The sequence below is a fragment of the Oncorhynchus tshawytscha genome, linkage group LG05, assembly GCF_018296145.1.
Source record: "Oncorhynchus tshawytscha isolate Ot180627B linkage group LG05, Otsh_v2.0, whole genome shotgun sequence".
NCBI classification, from domain to species: domain Eukaryota; kingdom Metazoa; phylum Chordata; class Actinopteri; order Salmoniformes; family Salmonidae; genus Oncorhynchus; species Oncorhynchus tshawytscha.
The window spans coordinates 30,358,061-30,380,082 of NC_056433.1; the positions used below are offsets into that span (position 1 = coordinate 30,358,061).

The 22,022-nt window shown below is 46.8% G+C and overlaps 2 protein-coding genes across 3 annotated transcripts in view; one reads left to right on the forward strand and one right to left on the reverse strand.

Moving 5' to 3' along the window:
- The window catches only part of LOC112250460 (centrosomal protein of 128 kDa), a 48,032-nt gene extending 31,914 nt beyond the window's left edge, over positions 1–16,118 (reverse strand). The window contains exons 1-13 of one of the 2 annotated variants that reach the window (XM_024420633.2): positions 16,005–16,118; positions 15,436–15,613; positions 15,232–15,318; positions 14,933–15,059; positions 14,559–14,692; positions 14,216–14,307; positions 14,074–14,146; positions 13,720–13,839; positions 12,750–12,836; positions 11,958–12,032; positions 11,724–11,847; positions 3,150–3,292; positions 2,466–2,753 (exon numbers count right to left, since the gene is read on the reverse strand). In XM_024420633.2, the coding sequence (XP_024276401.2) occupies positions 2,466–2,753; positions 3,150–3,292; positions 11,724–11,847; positions 11,958–12,032; positions 12,750–12,836; positions 13,720–13,839; positions 14,074–14,146; positions 14,216–14,307; positions 14,559–14,692; positions 14,933–15,059; positions 15,232–15,318; positions 15,436–15,594 (1,509 nt within the window). In that variant the 5' untranslated portion in view covers positions 15,595–15,613; positions 16,005–16,118. The remainder of the gene's footprint in view (positions 1–2,465; positions 2,754–3,149; positions 3,293–11,723; positions 11,848–11,957; positions 12,033–12,749; positions 12,837–13,719; positions 13,840–14,073; positions 14,147–14,215; positions 14,308–14,558; positions 14,693–14,932; positions 15,060–15,231; positions 15,319–15,435; positions 15,614–16,004) is intronic. The other variant, XM_042321795.1, reaches the window with a different exon arrangement.
- Positions 16,119–16,917: 799 nt separating this feature from the next.
- The window catches only part of LOC112250461 (thyrotropin receptor-like), a 35,782-nt gene continuing 30,677 nt past the window's right edge, over positions 16,918–22,022 (forward strand). The window contains exon 1 of the mRNA XM_024420634.2: positions 16,918–17,391. Coding sequence (XP_024276402.1) covers positions 17,198–17,391 — 194 coding nt within the window. The 5' untranslated portion in view covers positions 16,918–17,197. The remainder of the gene's footprint in view (positions 17,392–22,022) is intronic.

Genomic DNA, 22,022 nt, shown 5'->3' on the forward strand with positions numbered 1-22,022 from the left:
TGGTTACGTTGAGGGATAGGTTGTTATTCTGGCACCACCCGGCCAGGTCTCTGACCTCCTGCCTATTGGCTGTTCATGGTTGTCGGTGATCAGGCCTACCACTGTTGTGTTGTCAGCAAACTTAATGATGGTGTTGGAGTCGTGCCTCGCCATGCAGTCGTGGGTGAACAGGGAGTACAGGAGGGGACTGAGCACGCACCACTGGGGAGCTCCAGTGTTGAGGATCAGCGTGGCTACCTACCCTCACCACCTGGGGGGCGGCCTGTCAGGAAGTCCAGGATCCAGTTGCAGAGGGAGGTGTTTAGTCCCAGGTTCCTTAGCTTGGTGATGAGCTTTGAGGGTACTATGGTGTAGAACGCTGAGCTGTAGTCAATGAACAGCATTCTCACATAGGTGTTCCTTTTGTCCAGATGGGAAAGGGCAGTGTGGAGTGCAATAGAGATTGCATCATCTGTGGATCTGTTTGGGCGGTATGCAAATTGGAGTGGGTCTAGGGTTTCTGGGATAATGGTGTTGATGTGAGCCATTACCAGCCTTTCAAAACACTTCATGGCTACGGACGTGAGTGCTACGGGTCTGTAGTCATTTAGGCAGGTTGCCTTTGTGTTCTTGGGCACAGGGACTATGGTGGTCTGCTTGAAGCATGTTGGTATTACAAACTCAATCAAGGACATGTTGAAAATGTCAGTGAAGACAACTGCCGGGTTGGTCAGCACATGCCCGGAGCACACGTCCTGGTAATCCGTCTGGCCCCGCAGCCTTGTGTATGTTGACCTGTTTAAAGGTCTTACTCACGTCGGCTACGGAGTGCGTGATCACACAGTCGTCCGGAACAGCTGATTCTCTCATGCATGACCCAGTGTTGCTTGCCTCGAAGCGAGCATAGAAGTGATTTAGCTCGTCTGGTAGGCTCGTGTCACTGGGCAGCTCACGGCTTCCTTTTGTAGTCTGTAATAGTTTGCAAGCCCTGCCACATCCGACGAGCGTTGGAGCCGGTGTAGTATGATTCAATCGTAGCCCTGTATTGACGCTTTGCCTGTTTGATGGTTCATCGCAGGGCATAGCGGGATTTCTAGTAAGCTTCCGGGTTAGAGTCCCGCACCTTGAAAGCGGCAGCTCTACCCTTTATCTCAGTGCGAATGTTGCCTGTAATCCATGCCTTCTGGTTGGGGTATGTACGTACAGTCACTGTGGGGACGATGTCCTCAATGCACTTGTTGATAAAGCCAGTGACTGATGTGGTGTATTCCTCAATGTCATCGGAAGGATCCTGGAACATGTTCCAGTCTGTGATAGCAAAGCAGTCCTGTAGTTTTATCTGACCATTTTTATATAGACCGAGTCACTGGTGCTTCCTGCTTTAATTTTTGCTTGTAAGCAGGAATCAGGAGGATAGAGTTGTGGTCGGATATATCAAATGGAGGGCGAGGGAGAGCTTTGTACGTGTCTCTGTGTGTGGAGTACATGTGATCTAGAATTTTTTTCCCTCTGGTTGCACATGTATCATGTTGATAGAGATTTGGTAGAACTGATTTAAGTTTCCCTGCATTAAGGTCTTTGGCCACTAGGAGCGCCACCTCTGGGTGAGTGGTTTCCTGTTTGCTTATTTCCTTATAGAGCTGACTAAGTGCGGTCTGTGGTGGTAAATAAACAGCCACAAAAAGTATAGCTGAGAACTCTCTAGGCAAGTAGTGTGGCCTGCAGTTTATCACAATATACTCTACTTCAGACGAGCAAAATCTAGAGACTTCCTTAGATTTCGTGCACCAGCTGTTTTTTACAAATATGCACAGACTGCCCCCCCCCTCGTCTTCCCGGAGTGTGCTGTTCTATCCTGCCGGTGCAGCGTGTATCCCGCTAGCTGAATATCCATGTCGTCATTCAGCCACGATTCCGTGAAGCATAGGATATTACAGTTTTTTATGTTTTTGGTAGGATATTCGTGATCGTACCTCGTCTAGTTTATTGTCCAATGACTGCACGTTGGCAAGTAATATTGACGGTAACGGCAGCTTTCCTAGTTGCCTTCTGTGGGTCCAGACGAGGCATCAGGCTATTCTTCCTCTGCGTCGCTTCCTTTTGCGAATAATTGGGAGGTCTGCCCTGTGGGGTGTTTGGAGAATATCGTGTGAGTCCTGCTTGTTGTTGTTGTTGAAGAAATCTATGTCTAATCCAAGTTGAGTGATCGCTGTCCTGATATCCAGAAGCTCTTTTCTTCCATAAGATATGGTTGCAGAAGCATTATGTACAAAATAATGTACAAATATCGTGAAAAGAAACACATAATAGCACAATAAGTTAGGAGACCGTAAAACGGCGGCCATCTCCTCCGGCGCCATGTAGAAACAAGAGTAACTGAGTGGAGTGCATTTGATCACTCTTTTAATCAGAAACAGTGCCATCCACAAAACCTACATCGATGCATCTCTTTCAATGCACCGTCACCTCCCAGTCTCAATACAGACCTGTTTGGCTTTCTCCGTGTCCAGCTGGGCCTGTCCCCTCATTTCCTCCATGTCCCTCTCCATCCTCTTGCACTTGGCCCTCCACTGTCTGACTGCCTCCTGGGCTCTGGTCTTCAGCTCCTCCCTCCTCGTGGAGCTGTCCTGGAGCCGGGCCTCAGCCTCCTCAGCCCTGAGCAGGGCCCGGGCCCTCTCGGTAGCACACGCCTCAGAGCGGCCCTGGATCTCCTTCAACTGCTCCAGCATCCTCAACTGTTGCTGCTCGCGCCTCGCCAGGTCTGACGACAACACCTGGGGTAGGGAGATGGTGATGAAGAGAGAGAGATTCAGTGAAGATAGCACAGACTAAAAAAAAACGTGGAAATATATCCTCTATACCTGTATTAAGTCAAAAATATTTCCACTACAACGTTGTTTATATCTTTGTGCTTAGTGGGGAGCGTTTGATATTTCCACTCAGTGAACTGACAGATCTCAGCTTTATGAGGCGGATAAATGACTGTTAGCTAGCTAGACGATTGATGTTCTACTCTGACTGTTGTCTTACTTGGCACATTTAACCAGATCAAGAGAGCGTTTGCAGCAAACAGAAGCTGTGGCACAAAGACAATCTGATTCAACCTCACTCAGGCAGACATGCATAACACACACCTACATATCGACGCGCGCGCGCACATACACACGTACCTCGACCTGGTTGCACAGCTGTGTTCTCTCTCGGTCTTTGAGCTCCAGAGTCCTCCTGAGATCGTCCACCTCACTGAGGACAGATGTCCTGCTCAGCTGGGCTCTCAGCTCCTGCACCTCTCTTTCCAGCTCCGACGACCGGTCTAAATGTAACAACAACAACACATGGAAGTCAGACAACACGTACACTACCGGTCAAATGTTTTAGAACACCTTCTCATTCAAGGGTTTTTCTATATGTTTTACTATTTTCTACATTATAGAATAATAGTGAAGCCATCAAAACTATGAAATAACATATATGGAATCATGTAGTAAAAAAAGTGTTAAAACAAATGAAAATATATTTTATATTTGAGATTCTTCAAATAGCCACCCTTTGCCTTGATGACAGCTTTGCACACTACTGGCATTCTCTCAACCAGCTTCATGAGGTGCATTGAAATGCATTTCAATTAACCGGTGTGCCTTCTTAAAAGTTAACTTGTGGAATTTCTTTCCTTCTGAATGTGTTTGAGCCAATCAGTTGTGTTGTGACATGGTAGGGGGGTATACAGAAGATAGCCATATTTGTTAAATACCAAATAAAATTTGATTTGTCACATACACATGGTTAGCAGATGTTAATGCGAGTGTAGCGAAATGCTTGTGCTTCTAGTTCCGACAGTGCAGTAATATAATAACAATTCCCCAACAACTACCTAATACACACAAATCCAAAAAGGGGTGAATGAGAATATGTACATGAGAGATGGCCCAGCGGCATAGGCAAGGTGCAATAGATGGTATAAAATACAGTATATACATGCGATGAGTAATGTAAGATATGTAAACATTATTACAGTGGCATTATTTAGAGTGCATCGTATAAAGTGACTAGTGATCCATTTACTGAAGTGGCCAGTGATTGGGTCTCAGAGGCAGCAGCCACTCTGAGTTAGTGATTGCTGTTTAGCAGTCTGATGGCCTTGAAATAGAAGCTGTTTTTCAGTCTCTCGGTCCCAGCTTTGATGCACCTGTACTGACCTCGCCTTCTGGATGGTAGTGGTGTGAACAGGCAGTGGCTTGGGTAGTTGATGTCCTTGATGATCTTTTGGTCCTTCCTGTGATATCAGGTGCTGTACGTGTAATGGAGGGGAGGTAGTTTACCCCCGGTGATGCGTTGTGCAGACCGCACCACCCTCTGGAGAGCCTTGCGGTTAAGGGGCGGTGAAGTTGCCGTACCAGGCTGTGATACAGCCCGACAGGATGATCTCGATTGTGCATCTGTAAAAGTTTGTCAGGGTTTTGGGTGACAAACCAAATTTCTTCAACCTCCTGAGGTTGAAGAGATGCTGTTGCGCCTTCTTCACCACACTGTCTGTGTGGGTGGACCATTTCAGTTTGTCTGTGATGTGTACACCGAGGAACTTAAAACTTTCCACCTTCTCCACTGCTGTTCCTTCGTTGTGGATAGGGGGTTGCTCCCTCTGCTGTTTCCTGAAGTCCACCATAATCTCCTTTGTTTTGTTGACGTTGAGTGAGAGGTTGTTTTCCTGACACCACAATCCGAGTGCCCTCACCTCCTTCCTGTAGACTGTCTCGTCGTTGTTGGTAATCAAGCCCACTACTATTGTGTCGTCTGCAAACTTGATGATTGAGCTGGATGAGTGCATGGCCACACAGTCGTGGTTGAACAGAGAGTACAGGAGGGGGCTGAGCACACACCCTTGTGGGGCCCCAGTGTTGAGGATCAGCGAAGTGGAGATGTTTCCTACCTTCACCACCTGGGGGCGGACCGTCATAAAGTCCAGGACCCAATTGCACAGGGTGGGGTTGAGACTAATTATGGCAAGAACAGCTCAAATAAGCAAAGCGAAACGACAGTTCATCATTACTTTAAGACATGAAGGTTAGTCAAAATGGAACATTTCAAGAACTTTGAAAGTTTCTTCAAATGCTGTTGCAAAAATCATCAAGCGCTGATGAAACTGGCTCTCATCAGGACCGCTACAGGAAAGGAAGACCCAGAGTTACCACTGCTGCAAAGGATAAGTTCATTCGAGTTACCTGACTCAGAAATTGCAGCCCAAAGAAATGCATCAGAGTGTTCAAGTAACAGACACATCTCAACATCAACTGTTCAGAGGAGACTGTGTGAATCAGGCCTTCATGGTCAAATTGCTGCAAGGAAACCACTACTAAAGGACACCAATAATAAGAAGAGACTTGCTTGGGCCAAAAAACATAAGCAATGTATATTAGACCGGTGGAAATCTGTCCTTTGGTCTGGAGTCCAAATTGGAGATTTTTGTGTCTTTGTGAGCGGATGATCTCCGCATGTGTATTTCCCACTGTAAAGCATGGAGGAGGAGGTGCTATGGTGTGGGGGTGCTTTGCTGGTGACACTTTCAGTGATTTATTTAGAATTCAAGGCACACTTAACCAGTATGGCTACCACAGCATTCTGCAGTGATACGCCATCCCATTTGGTTTAGGCTTAGTGGGACTATCATTTGTTTCTCAACAGGACAATGACCCAACACACCGCCGGGCTGAGTAAGGGCTATTTTAATAAGAAGGAGAGAGATGGAGTGCTGCATCAGATGACCTGGCCTCCACAATCCCCCGACCTCAACCCAATTGAGATGGTTTGGGATGAGTTGGACTGCAGAGTGAAGGAAAAGCAGCCAACACGTGCTCAGCATATGTGGGAACTCCTTCAAGACTGTTGGAAAAGCATTCCAGGTGAATCTGGTTGAGAGAATGCCAAGAGTGTACAAAGCTGTCATCAAGGCAAAAGTGGCTGTTTGAAGAATCTCAAATATATTTTGATTTGTTTAAAACTTTTTTGGTTACTACATGATTCCATATGTGTAATTTCATAATTTTGATGTCTTCACTATTATTCTACAATGTAGAAAATAGTAAAAATATAGAAAAACCCTTGAATGAGAAGGTGTTCTAAAACTAGACCGGTAGTGTACCATGCTCTACACGTCAGATAACACACACACACACACCATATCCACACAGCCCTCATTTAGTTCAGACAGGATGCAGCTTCCACAATTTAAAAAAAAATCAAACACTTATTCCTGTGGGCCAGCAGTAGTTATGTTTCAATATATTGAATCACTCCAATATATTGGTATCACTCCTTGGCGGAGGGATACATCCGAGGTGAGGATTTACAGACTCACTCCCGTGTACACCTATGCACACCTGTGTCACAGCTGGGGTACGCTCCTATATATCGACCCCATGTCCGCGACACACGTTCTTTCATTTTCTCGGCGGACGTCCTATGGTTTGAGGCACAAACTTTCTGAAGTTCGCTTGGTAAGTCACTGGTAAGTGTAATATCTTGCGTGGAAGTATACTCCCTGGCTGCTTGCAGCATGGAGCATGGCCACATGGCCAGCCCCTCCCCTTGAGTGCTCCACTCGCTGCGTGGGGTTGATCTGTATCTTCCGCTTGTGGTTTGTCGTACTTGTGTTTCGTTAGCGTTACACTATGACTCCATGTGCATCCATTAGTATGGTGGCTCTTGCTGCCTCAAACTGTAATTTACCTTACACAACTTGCCCACTGGCTTGTTGTATGTGTGTGTTGTGAATTGTTTTAACATGCTGCTCCCTGCACCGTAGGGTTCTCTGCTAATTACCCTGCAGGTTGTTTTTCCTTGTTCTTTCCCCTGCAGAGTGTAAGAGTATCATGGTGGGCTTTCCACTACTTTGAGACTTTAACTTTGGAGTTCCTTAACAGAGTCACTCCATCATATGGTGTCGTTTTTTCCTGCTTGGATATTAAACCTAACCTTGCAGTTGGCGTAAAAACAAATAAATCAAATCCATTACCTGGTTGCTATTTTTTTTGTCTGCCTGCTTTTCCCACCAGTGTCTTTTTTGCAGAGGTACTGGATAATGTATTCCTCACCAGGTTCCTATTCCTCCAGGCGGGTCACCACATAAGCTCTCCCAGGGCGTCAGACCCCTGCTCCGTGGCATCCCCCTGGGGATCCGCATACCTCGTGTATGCACTGCCTGGGGTTGAGCCACGAGGAGAGGGTGGTGGAGTGCCCTACTTGATGCCTAATTTGTGTGGTGTTCTCAGAACGCCTGCGCCTGGCACGATTGGAGGCCATGCGCGAGTAGGTCGGCCAGGCTCGGGCTCAGGCTGAGAACGAGCTCCCTTCCTGAGGAGTAGTGCACCAGCGAGCTGTTAGTCCCTCTACTGGGCCCAGTACCCCTCCCAGAAAGCATGGCCAGAGCCACCGCAGGCAGAGCCCATCTGCTTGCCAGTCCTGGACAGGAGCAGGAGTCGGACCGTTGGGACCACCTTGAACATAGGGTGCATGCCCTGTGTCAGGAGGTTGATAGCTTCGATGGCGACGACAGCTGATCCCTGTTGGCTAGTATAGGCTATTCCTGGGGGACGATGCTGGCACTGTTCACCACCGTGAGCGGGGCTACCAGGCTGACAGGCCATCCAGAAGCCACCAGCAGTGCTTTATCGCCCCCAGCGGCTCGAGAGGCTATGAGGACCCTACTCACTCAGGTAGCCACTGCACTGGACATCAAACTGGTGGACAGTGGTGACTCTCCATCTGTCCCCATCTCTGCTGAGTTCCACGAGGCCTTGCAGGAGAGCTGGGCCTCTGCCAAGGGGGCACTTCTGACTCACAGCTGAGACTGGACCATGGAGTTATGTTGCGGGCGCAGAGTCACTCATCCTCCGGGAGTACCCGATCATGGACACCATGATCGCTGCCATGGTCCTCCAGGACCGGGAGATTATAGGGCGGAAACCACGACTGAAGCCAGGACCCCCTCTCCACACATATGGGTCCCTCTGCTCTCTTGGTTGCCTTAATAACGCGACCATGCTGCTGCAGATCTACCTGCAGACTCTGTTGCCCCGGCTGCAGGAGGGCACAGAGGAGCCCCTCTGGGAACTGATGGAGGTGTCTCGCCTGCTTCCCCTGCTCCAGGGGGAAGGTGGTTACCTCCCGGCACCATCTCTGGCTGGCCCAATCCTGTCTATCAGCTGCTCTCCAGAGCACATTTGCCACTCTCCCCATCACCCCAGGGCTGACATTTGGCCCAGGGGTTGATGACATTCTGGAGTAGACTGATAAGGTTCATAGGGACCGGGAGACCATGAGACGGTTCATGCCGCCTCCTCAGGCCCCGGGTCCAAGGAGAATGGGCCGCCACCACCCACCTGTACCTGAACGACGGCGGGGTCCCTCTCCTGTGTGGAGGGGCACAGGAGAGGGACCCCGCCGTCGTGCAGGTGGGTGGTGGCGGCGGAGCAACAACCTGTGTACCGTCACCACCATAGGGACGTGCCTGGGGGACCCCTCGTACACCCTTCCCCGGCCACTTCTCCCGGTCTCAAAGGGAAAAGTGGGATGAGGGTGTTGAATCCCCCTGAGTGTTGTCGACAATACACTCCAATTCTGGTGCTGGCCCCCGTCCTTCAGGGGCCTTCATGTCACCACAGTGGCCGACCCCCTGGAGAAAACCCTGCGGCTAGAGATCTCCTTACTCCTGAACAAGGGTGCCATCCTCAGGATCGAGACATCAGAACGGCTAGTGCAGTACCTCCACAACCTCAATGGGTACTTGAAGGTACTGAGGTTCCACATGCTGTACCCAGCCAGCGTGTTGAAGGCCATGTCCAGGGACCAGTGGTTTGTGACACTGGACCTGAGGGATGCGTACTTCCATGTTCCTGTTCACCAGCTCATTGGCAGTACCTCAGATTCGCATTCGAAGGGATGGCTTATGAATTCATGGTTCTTCCCTTCGGCCTCTACTTGGCACCCGGCACTTTCACAAAGTGCATATACGCTGTCCTGGCACCTCTCACGTCCCGAAGATTGTTGATCCTCAATTACCTGGACGATTGGCTGATTTGTGTCACGACCAGGACCCAGGTCCTGTCAGACAGAGACATGCTCCTGATCCACATCGGCGGATTGGACATTACTGTAAACGACAAGAGTCGTCATCATGCCAATGAGGGTAGCCTTCATTGGCATGGAACTGGAGTCCTCATGAGAGCGTGCCTGCCCAACAGAAGGGTTCAGCTGATCTTTTCTTGCCTCGACCACTTTTGGCAGGGGCGTGTGGTATCCGTTCTGACCTGCGAACGCCTGTTGGGCTTGCTGACGGTGACCTCGTTGCTGATTCCCCTGGTCCTGCTCCATCTCCGGTCTCTCCCACCGGCTGCACCCGAAGCGCCATCGTAACCACCAGCTGCGGGTGACCACACAGTGCCTCAGGGCATTGTTAAGATGGCGCTGTCGCTCCTTTCTCTCAGGTGGAGTGGAGATGCTGAGGATGTGCCGCTGGGAGCTGGTCAGCACAGACACCCCCAAATCAACTGGCGGCGGGGGGGGTTGACCAAGGGCAGGTCGGCCAGCAGCTGTTGGCTACCCCCTTGGAGCGGCAAGCACATCAATACACTAGAGCTCCGAGCTGTACTGCTGGCCCTGCTGTCTTTCCTTCCACATCCGAAGGGAACACATGTCCTGGTGAGAATGGACAACACCACAGTGGTGGCTTACATCAACCATCAGGGTGGACTGAGGTCCCACCGCCTCCAACTTATGGCACGGGAGCTCCTTTCCTGGGCTCAGGGACGTCTAGCGTCTCTATGCGCAGCACACATACCCGACATCCTGAATGTTGCAGCGGATATGCTCTTGAGGGAGGGCCCGCCACCTTGGGACTGGAGCCTACATCCCCAAGTGGTGCAGCACCTGTGGGACAAGTTCAGGAGGGCGCAGGTGAACCTGTTTGCCTCCCTGGACAATGCACACTGCCCCCTGTGGTACTCCATGTCGGAGCTCTGGCTCACGATTGGCCAAGGCTGGAGCTTAACACATTCCCCCCTTTTCACCTGATCCAGGCTGTGCTGGACAGGACGGCGGAGCATCATCTGCTGCTGGTGGACCCATACTGGCCCAGACGACCCTGGTTCGGCCTTCAACTGTCCCTGTGGTCTGGGACACCTTGGCAACTGCCCCTGAGACCCAACCTGCTATCTCAGGCCAGAGGAACTCTGTGGCATCCGAGACCACACCGTCTCAGTCTGTGGGCTTGGCTGCTGAACTGCACCAATGGTCCATGTTAGGACTGCAGGAGGGCGTATCCGCGGAAAAACAGTTGCGCTGTCAGTTGTTCTGCTCTTGGTGTGCTGGTATTGAGGTTGTGCCCGGGTCATGCGGGGTGCAGTATGTCCTCTAATACCTGCAGTTTCCCTTGGATGAGGGCTTGGCGGCCTCTACACTTAGAGGGTATTTGGCTGCTATATCTGCCTGCCATGTGGGGTGGATGGACAGGCTAGTGGGTCGCCATCCCTTGGTCTCCAGGTTTATGAAGGGGTCCGTCGCCTGCGTCCAGCTAGGACCCGCTGAATGGCGAGCTGGGATCTAAATATGGTCTTGGCAGCTTTGGCAAAGCCACCTTTCAAACCGTTGGGGTCAGCCTCCCTGAAACACCTCCCTATGAAGGTGGCTTTGTTGGTAGCGATTACTTCCATGAAGAGGGTGGGTGAGCTCCATGCTCTTTTGGTAAGTTCTGAGTGCTACCGGATGGACCCTGGTGGGAGGAGTATATCCTGTCTGCTTATGACACCCCGGCAGTGGCGGGGGACTCTGGGCCTCCCTCCGGCATGCGGTGCCCTGTGCGGGCACTGGCTGCCTATGTGGAGAGGACACGGTCAGAGAGAACAACAGACCAGCTCTTTGTCTGCTATGGTGAGAGAGTCCTGGGGGCTGGGTTATCAAAGCAGAGGCTCTCTCATTGGATTGTGAACACGATTACGACAGTATACCATCTGTATACCATCAGGCCAGTGCTGGGATCTGTGGTGGCACAATCAACACGAGGTGTGGCTGCTCCTGGGTTCTACTGAGAGGAATGCCCCTTGCTGATATCTGTGCTATAGCCAGCTGGGCTTCCTCTTGCACCGTTGCTAGGTACTATCGGGTAAATGTGGTACCTTCCTCTGCAGTTGGTTCAGCGGTCCTCGGCGTCGCCTCCTTCTGGGGACTGTGCCGGGACCCCCCTTCCACATTGACGGCCCCTGTGTCTAGGTCCCGCGCTGGGACTTCGCCGCTGGCTGGCCAGGTCCCTCTAGCACCGACTAAATCTGGTACTGGTATACCAATATATTGGAAAGATCCAATATAGTGAAACATAACGAAGGTTACGTATGTAACCACAGTTATGTGAGCTATATGGATCACTCCAATCCTCTACGGTGCTAGAGGCGCCTCAAAAATGATTTAGAAAACGTGTGTCGTGACCATGGGGTCTATATATAGGGGCGGACCCCAGCCGTGACACAGGTGTACACGGGAGTAAATCCTCACCTCGGATGTATTCCTCCACCGCAGAGTGATTCCAATATATTGGAGTGATCCATATAGCTCACACAACCGTGGTTACATATGTAACCTTCAGTCAGTACCTAAGCCAAGACATTCACTCTCCTCCCCACCCCTCCATCAGCCAACAACCTCCACTGAAAAACCCTTAACTCATATGAGCTCCAGCCTCCTTCTCCAGCAGTCAGTACCTGCTCCTCTCTCCTCCCTGTCCATGCGAGTAGCTCTGGGCTGGGTAGTAAGCTGGGAGATCTCCCTCTGCAGATCCATACGTTCCTTCTCTGTCCTCAGCAGCTGCACACGCATCTCTTCTACCTGGGAACACACACATGGAGGAGTTTACCCACAGAGAATATGAATTTGATTAACACCGTTGCACCCACCCCTACACACACACACACCTTTAAGAAGAGCTACTCAAGTACCTGTTGTAGAAGTGCGCCCCTGCCTCCTTCTGATTGGTCCAGCTGTCTCCTGGCCCTCTCCAGTTCTGCCTCCATCTGGAGGACAGATCACATGATTAGTGCCAAGAGTTTTAGCTGGTCAGGAAAAAAAATCATGGCCCTACACATGACCTGGACAGACATAGGCACATTCATGAGATCCCTTTCATTATACAACCAGGAAGTACTTCAGCTCATATAGAATATCATCTGCATTCTTCAACAAGGCAGAAAGTGGGTTACAGAATACATGGCTAAAATATTATTTGCATGCACACACACATTTGAAATACTTTATTTGAATCCACAAATCACATTACATCATGAAGGATTCAAACATTTCTAAGCTCATTGATGCAAGAACAATTAAGGAAACAAAAAGCACCTCCACACAGCTAGGCTGCTCATCAATTTTTTTTGTACCTTTATTTAACTAGACAAGTCAGTTAAGAACAAATTCTTATTTACAATGACGGCCTAGGAACAGTAGGTTAACGGCTGAAACAGAGCAGTACCTAGTCGGTTGTTCTGTTCTACTCTTAGGCAGGCCTGCAATCTGAAGGCCACGTATTGTAAGCCTATGTACGTGGCCCAGACTGCCAAATATCAATGCCACCAACTTGCATTGGTATCCCAGTCTGTCCAAGCGTGATACGAGTGGCTGGTATTTAAGGAGCTTTTCAGAAAAGGCCTGCTCCATGTAACAATCAAATGAGCAACCCACTTCCAAAATCAGCACCTCCAACACACACACACACACACACACACACACACCTTGGTCTTCTCGCTCTCTGATCTCAGTAGTTTGTTCTTGACGGCCTCCTCAGTTTCCAGGTCCCGAGCCTCTCGCCTCCTCAGAGCCTTGAGAAGGAAAACATAGAGTAATGAATGATACGTACATGTACACACACCCCCAGCACTATGCATTTAGTGTGTAGTATCACATTCAAACTAAATGAGATAACATGCCTTTTAGCCTTTAGGCAAGTAGAGAATCGAAAAAGGCAAAGAATAGCCTTTAGGCTAGTTGATAACCGAATAGTCAGGAGGAGAAACATGAGTAATGGTGTTACAGTCAATGGCTAGCTAGCTTCCATCTCCTCTCAAAGAGACAATGTGTTGGGTTTCTAATAGAGCTTAGCATCCCATCCCACACACTCCTGTTTCTGTGGTGTTTTGTAAAGGCTTAGTGATGTATTACAGCCCCTTAAGGCACCATCCACCAACTGACTCATCCTATCCATTCATTCACAACATGGCAGTAGAGTAGAGTAGGCCCACTGGAGTGTAGCCTTATAATACAACTACCCAGGCAGACCTCTCCCTTGCCCGGTGTCTCTTTAGTAAAAGAGATGATTTTCCTCTTCATTTCTTCTCCTCTTGTTTATTTACCCTTAACTTGGGAACAAATACATTATTTTCCCCTAGCCTGTGGCAGCCGGCTTCTCATTAGAAGAAGAGGCTCTCTGCAGTGGAAAGAGATGCAAATGACTTAGCCACCTCTCGTATCACTGCTTCTCTCCGAAGAGAAGAGGAGAGGATTAGAGCTGATAGATAGCTAAACACTGCCCCCCAGCTGTAACTTTCAGGACTGGTCTTAATTTGAAAACAACAACACCGCTGACATGGAAAAAGGCTAATTGCAGGGACGGGAGGACAGCTAGAATGGTTTGGATGAGAGGGGTGGATGGTGCGAGATGAATGTGGGTTATATTAGGCAAGGGTAGAAGTCAAGGTGTCCCACCTCCCGCAGTTCATCAGACATGATACCCCGCTGTTCTGGTCGTCTGTCTGACACGCTCTGTCGCTCCGAACGCATCTCCCTCTCAATCTCCTGCAGACGCTTCTCCACACGAGACGACACCTGGGGGAGAAAGTCACTGTAGGTTACAGCACTAAGCGTTCAAAGATTACCTCTAGAGTGGAGCAGCTAACGTTGGAGTAAACATTTTTACAGTTATGTATTTAATGTGAATTCATGTATTTACAGTGATGCTAATACATGTACATTTTAGTCATTTAGCAGACGCTCTTATCCAGAGCGACTTACAGTAGTGAGTGTTAGTACTGTTATGTTACTGTTATGTTCCTAACTGACCGAGTCCTGTCTCTGTGAAGTCGTCAGGTGCTCGGACAGATTCTCCAAGGCTCGTCTGGTGTCAATGTCAGACCTTAGAAACAGGGAAACAGGAATTAATTAATGAATGAATGGTACATTTTGGACAATACAGGGCCTCTACCTGTTCCTCCTGAGGATTTCTCTGTCCATGTCGTCCCCCAGTCTGAGCTGGTCACTGCGCAGGTCTCTGAATGACTGGTGCAGGATGTGGACCTGAACAGGAAGAGGAAAAAGAGAACACTTGCACTACTTAAAACGCCCACAAGGGCTGCATAATACTGACATAGCACTGTCATAGGCTGATACTAACAGATTCAACTGTTCCCGAGAAAACTTTAGGGCACAAAAACAATACAATGCTCCCTCTGCTGGTTCTTGTCTCTAACTGCACTACAACAGTGAGCGTTGAAGTGGGGATACTGAAGATGCAGAGCTTTGACAGATAAGGTGGTCTCAGGACTTACATCCCCATCTGGCAGGCTGGAGTCTCTGAAGCGGACTGTAGCTGATCTTGACCTCCTTCTCGCTCCTCCTTCTCCGGACGACTCAGATCTCCCATAGTCCTTCAAGGGAGACGTGGGGTAGAAGCGCTGGCCCTCTACAAACGTACACAATAAACTTTGGGCTATATAACTATTTTATAAATGTATAACTGCACATAATTATTTTTTCAAAATAAAACAGTTATAATAAGTAAAGTTTCTAAATTAATTCCACCTGCCCCCTGGTGTTTTGACCTTGACTATCTGTCTGTCAGGTATTGTTTTACTTAGTGTTGGCCAACTGAGACACAGCAGCATAGGTCTCACTTCTAGACATTATACATAGCATATATCACCTGAGCCATAGCCAGCTTCCAGGTCGCTGGTGTGCAGGGTGGAGGCTGAGGCACTCCGGACCCCTGAGGAACTATGCAGCCTCTGGTTCTGCAGCTGAGCGAGAGACTCCTCCAGATTATCCCTCAACTAGAGATGGGGAGGGAGGAAAAGAAGGGGGAGATAGAGAGACAGATGTACTAGAGAACTTCTGACAATGCGTTGACTGAGTTTTACAGCACACAACCTTCATGTATAAAACGAGACGTAGGCAACTTAAACTAAACAGTTGCAGACAGTACATTTTTGATGTTTTACTTACTGTTGCCATGGCTTCCGCCTGGTCATCTGTGTGCTCTCTGTATTGCCCAAGCATCCGGTCCACTTTGTTCAAATTCCTATTAGTGTCCTGGAATGGTTTTCGGAATGACAATTCGTATGCTAAATATTCAAAAGGTTTTGATTGGTTTCAACCTGCATGCACAGTTATTGACTGTCATGAGCAGGGAAAGGGAAACTAGCCTACCTGTAAAGTACTCGCCAAGGTGTTAATTTTCTCTGAAATGGCTGGAGCATCAGGACCTGTTCTGTGACTGTCCCGTCGCGATCGAGAGCTGGCATTCCGCCCCCGTGACCTCAGCCCCCTCGTCCGGTCGAAGGTGTCTGACTCGCTGGAGGATTCCATTGTTTTGGTCAGGAGTAGCCTTTAAAATGTTTTTAAAAACTTTACTGCTGATATTACTAATCGCTGATTAGTAATTTAACTAATCAGATTAGCTAGCTAGCTGGAAAATATAACGTTTGCTAGTTGCATCTCTTCTTTATGACAGCTCTTGTTTTCTATTCAAACTCAGTTAGCTGTACATTTTTGTATAACTAGCTATGAGTTTGGAAGCTAGCTAGCTAACGTGATGACTGTTAGTAAATCAGATAGAAAACTGGCTAGCTAACGTTAATATAACGGGGATAACTATGGCTAGTTTAGCTAGCTAAACCAGACTAGCTAAACCATTTTTTAAAAACAGGTTTTATCTGGAACCGTCGGTAGCTAGCTAACTCAACTAAACACACTCTCAACATATTAGCCACACTTACCAGCATGAATTAGCAACATAGAAACCGTTAACAAGTCACTTTAGCAAGTGACAACTGAAGAGGGACAAGCCAGTTTCTCTCTGCTATGGCAACTTGAACTGGCCGCCAAGAACAGGAAGACAACAAGCGTTGAACAGTTTCAAATTACGTCGGGAGTTGTAGTTTTAAAAGTTACCTCAGTGACGGAATTATGTGTGAATCACATTATTGAGAACTACATTGTCCGAAACTTGCTCTGGGGAGATGCATATTGCGCCACTGCGACCGCCTTTCAGATTACTGCGCAACCCGTCTAGTTAGTAGGATGCTACTGACATAAATAAGAAGATAAGAAAGCTTAGAAGATAAGACTTTGTTTTTTACTTTTTTTATGTAGGCTAGCATTTGCCTGTTATCTATAGCCTCGACTAATTCGTGCCCCTCTGTACCGGTACACCCTGCATATAGCCCTGCTATTGTAATTTTACTGCGGCTCTTAAATTATTTGTTGCTTTTATTTCTCATTCTTGTTTTGTTTTTTTAGCTATTTTTTATTTATTTTAATTTTTTAACCTGCATTGTTGGTTAGGGCTTGTAAGTAAGCATTTCACTGTAAGGTTGATTTCAGCGCATGTGACAAATAACATTTGATTTGATTTGAAAATTATAATGATTATAACTTATTGACAATTAATAATTATAATAGGTTAGTAGCTCAATTAATGAGTAGACTAATAATACACTCAACATTAAAACACATCATGATTTTAATGTGGTGTTTTTTAGGTTATTTAGATGCTTGAGCTTTATGATATGAAATTGCATTTCTAGGAAGGATAGCCTAAATACTTTATAAAATAGCCAACGGACCATGAGGTAAAGAAAATCCAATATATTAAATTCCCCTACTTAACACAAGAGTGTCTCAGAAGTCCTCTGTAGACCCACTCCATAAGAAGCGAGACTAAATCCACACCTCAGAGAGAGTATCCCCACGCGTCTCCTCTCACCGCTCTCTCACACGACACCGAGAGTCAGTGGCCAATAAGAAAACTGTCAGTATAATTGCACTGGGACGAGTCGAGTTCATGTGCTGAAATTTCTGACAAACAAAGTAACGTGGTTCAACTTCAGTTTGCCGTGGGCTTCAGGTGAGAAGGTTTTCGTCAGTGTCTGAAGTGCTTTCAAATTACTTTTGATATTTTTTCAAAGAGATGACTGAAAACGACCGACACCGCTTGCAGGTGATAACATGTGCGCTGTTTACCCTCGTCACGTTACCTATCAAAACCTTGGGGAACACCGACTCCTGCCCCACTGTTTGCGAATGCTCAGAGTGGAAGACTTACACTATCTCTTGCTTTGACATTGATGTCATTCCCACATTTCCTACAAGCACAGAGACAATGTAAGTATCTGTTTGTATAGGCTTATTAGGGTTGATGTCTCAGTGATATTGAGGTGTGTGTGTGTGAGATAAAACGATAGTTTTATCTTCAATCCTGTATATTCTATTATTTTGAGATATATTCAGAAATTAAACTTCAGAAAAAAATACCCAATATGGTCAAAAGTATGTGGACACCCCTTCAAATGAGTGGATTTGGCTATTTCAGCCACACCAGTTTCTGACAGGTGTATAAAATTGCGCACACAGCCATGCAATCTCCATAGGCATACATTGGTAGTAAAATGTCCTTACTGAAGAGCTCAGTGACTTTCAATGTGGCACTGTCATAGGATGACACCTTTCCAACAAGTCAGTTCGTCAAATGTCTTCCCTGCAAGAGCTGCCCTGGTTAACTGTAAGTGCTGTTATTGTGAAGTGGAAACTTCTAGGAGCAACAACTGCTCTGAAGCGTGGAGTGGTAGGCCACACAAGTTCACAGAACGGGACTGAGTGTGTACAAATCACCTGTCCTCGGTCACAACACTCACTACTGCGTTCTAAACTGCATCTGGAAGCAACGTCAGCACAATAACTGTTTGTCGGTAGCTCCATGGCCGAGCCCCTTAGTTCCAGTGAAGGGAAATCTTAATGCTACAGCATACAATGTAATTTTAGACAATTATGTGCTTCCAACTTTGTGGCAACAGTTTGGGGAAGGCTCTTTCCTGTTTCAGCATGACAATTTTTTAAATGTTTTATTTAACATTTTTCTATTTAACTAGGCAAGTCAGTTAAGAACAAATTCTTATTTACAATGACTGCCTAGGAACAGTGGGTTAACTGCCTTGTTAAGGGGCAGAACGACAGATTTTTACCTTGTCAGCTCGGGGATTCGATCTAGCAACTTTTCGGTTACTGGCTCAACGCTCTAACCACTAGGCTACCTGCACAATGCCACTGTCCACAAAGCGAGTTCCGTACAGAAATGGTTAATTGAGATTGGTGTGGAAGAACTTGACTGGCCTTCACAGAGCCCTGACCTCAACCTCATCGAACACCTTTGGGATGAATTGGAACGCCGACGCTGACTGTTCGACCTCACTAATGCTCTTGTGGCTGAATGGAAGCAAGTCCCCACAGCAATGTTCCAACATCCAGTGGAAAGCCTTCCCAGATGAGTGGAGGCTGTTGTAGCAGCAAAGGGGGACCAATTCCATATTAATGCCCATGATTTTGGAATGAGATGTTCGGCGAGCAGGTGTTCACATACGTATGTACATGTAGTGTATATTGGCACAGAGATGATCAAACACTAGATCGTCTAAATGACTTGATAGGCTACTATTTTCAAGAGAATGATTTTAGTCAGTAAACATTTAACAGTTTTATAAAACAGAATCCTTGGCACACTCAGTGATGCAAGGCAAACATTTCTCTTTAATGAGTTTATACCATAACAAACTGGTTCTCTTAGACAAGATTCATCAGACAGCCTGATGGTGCTTTGAGGGTGTTTGGGTCATGTCTGCAGTGTGTCTGTCCTCACTAAAGGGAAATACGCCTACATATGTGCTTATGAGAACGGGAAAGGTAAAAATATGTTATTGAAACAGAGACATATATTGAAAGACATTATGCAGTTTGTTACTGGTATAACTATATATTCAAACACAATTCTACAAATGTGCAAGGACAAAATCCTAATTGATTAAACAAGTGAACAAATCAGTTTCTCTGACTCAGCGTTATAAAAAGTTAGCCTTTTTTCCCCTAAACATTTCAATAACATTTTAGTGCTAGGGTTTGTCATTGTGTATTGGCTGCAGAGAGAAGGGAGGATATTGGCTTTGATATTAATATCTCTATTAAAGTGTAGGCCTATTCTGCCACTGAATCCTTAACATATTATTCCTTTATCGGCACATGTCAGAGCAAACATCTCCTAAACGCTGCGACACTGAAAGACTATCCAGGCTCTGTAAGGCTTTGCTAGGGACTCTGGGTAAAGAGTCAGGATTTGGTGATTATTTATTTATTTATTTTTGCTTTGTTCTGCAGCTTAAATGAGACCCTATTCCCTAAAGTACACTACTTTTGACCATAGGGCTCTGGCCAACCGTAGTGCACTATATAGGGAAAAGGGTGATATTTGGGACACAGATCTGGTCCTGTCTTGTGTGAGAACAGCAGGGCAGACGAAAAGGTCATATCCACTTCACAGGATAATGATCGTCATGATAACTTTATTTGTAAAGCACCGTTGTCTGGAGACGCACTCATGAGTATCAGATGTCACAAAGCGGAGGGAGAGATCTTTGGTGGGCTTTTGTGCAAAAGCGACCATTTTAATTCCTTACTCTTTCTTATCCTTCTGGTGACTGGGGCATCTGCTGTGTCAGCCCCCAGGCATAGGGAGGCATCAGGGATGGGCAGAGCAAGGGTTTGTGGGGCATGGTGGGTCTACAGCCCTCCTCTGGCTGTGCAGGTTAAACAATACGTGTGATAATCTACATTCTGCTCCAGTTTGTTTTACCGGTATGCTCAGAACATTCCTGTTACCCATTCTTCAACCGTCCCCCTCCTCACCCAGCCACCATCTCATGGTCTACCAAGGACACCCATCACATGAAATTATGCTCTAATCAGTGCCCTAATTCAGCCGCCCAGACGCCCCCGCGATGCCACTGCATTCTTTACCCTCGCATAGTTTGCCCAATGCCCCCCAGGAAACAAAAGACCAAAAAAACATCTCCCAAAATAGTCCAAAAAAGCCCAGCCCAAAATAGCCATCTGGCAACTAGGCGTGAAGATGTTGTACTGTACACACGGACAGGGGCACATTGTTGGAGCTGAACCCATTGTGTTAGTGCTGCGGGGACGAGGTCCCTGTCTCTTTTGCGTGAACACCGTTTCAATTTAAGGGGCTTTATTGGCATGGGAAGCATGTATGTACATTGCCAAAGCAAGTGAAATAGATAATGAACAGTAAACATAACACAACATAATATTCCAAAAGAATAGAGACATTTCAAATGTCTTATGTCTATATACAGTGTTGTAACTGTGGAAATAGTTCAAGTATAGAAGTCTCTGTGTATGACTGCTGGATACCTACAAGAGGTTGACATATCAGCACATTGTCAATTGTTTCTTGTTGTGCATGCTAATAAAAAGTGTGTACCTTATCTTTGTGAGTGCACGTGTGTGTGTGTCACAGGGGTAAGACAGAGAGTACTCTATTCAGGTTGTGTGTGTGTGTGTGGGGGGGGGATTTTTGCAGGTCTTGTCCATGCGTTGAAGAGTTAGATAAGAGGTAGAGGTACGGTGGAAAGGAAAGCAGGGACACTCTTTAAAAGTCTGTGTAGCGTGACTGCTAGCTCTCCCACACCAGACGCTGGGCCTGCTCGATGCACTCGAATACAATATTTACTTTTCACAGCACATTTCTCAAACACCCAGAGAGAGCGAGTGCCATTTGAGAATAATTAGGGAGAACAATTCTTTTTCAAGAGAGGGGGAAAAACCCACAATAACTCTCTTCAGTCTCCTAACACTGGAATTCTTGGATTCATTCTAGAATTACAATTTACTTAGATCCAGGTATCCGTTGTCTATAAATCCCACAGATTGTAATTAGGGGTGAGGTTGACTAATTTAGCTCTTAAGAATCGATTCCCAAATGATTTTTTTTTAAAGTAGTCACTGTGGGTCTAAAGGGTTGGGGGGAAAAATTGAAGTATTGAAGTGTGATTAATTATAGGAAATTACCATGACTAATAATTCTAAACACTGAACTATCTACCATTATAGTCACAAAAGCAATATTCATAGTTTTTTCATTACTTTCTGCTCAAAATGCAGTTACAGCAACAGAACAACGAACAGAAGAGGAAAAACACTGAGCCCAGGCACTGCATAACCTAACACTTGATAGAACACTTGAAGACAGTGATAGTGGTAGAGTACAGATTGAAGGTTTAGCCTAGGCCCTACACCAATGGTGGTCAGTGCTGTTTTAAGATGAGGGAGGGCAATTAATTTTGTTCTTCTCACGAGCATGGATTTATTTATCTTATAGCATATTGGATGACTGTCATTCATATTCCGTTCATCAAGTTCAATGTAACATCGATAGGTTTAGGCTACTACATGATACTCTAAACATCCCTATACCCATCATGAGGTTGCTACAACCTAGCCTATGAATGAAGGTTTACAACGTAGGTGCACACAGGTCAAGAGAAACATTTGAGGTGACAGACAGTGACACATTCAATACCACCTTGTACACTCTTGCCTGCATCTACCTAATCTAGGGTGTACTCATTAGTCACACAGTTGCAAACGAGTTTCTATGGGACAAATTCAGGCACTGTTAGTTTATCCCTGTTTTCGTTCCATTTGCTTCCATTTAAGAAGCATTTTTTCAACAGAATCAGCGGAATGAATACAACCCTGATCACGCGGAAACTCAGTTCACTTTCATAGCAGCCACGTCGTATTCCTTCTCGCATCTATGCGCTCTCCCCTTCTCACCTTCTCCCTTCGTGGACTTCAATGCACAACACATTACCTGTATGTGACCAGGCGAAAAAACCTTTCCAAGCGAAGCCATATCATAACCACTACACACAGCCTACATCGTTGTC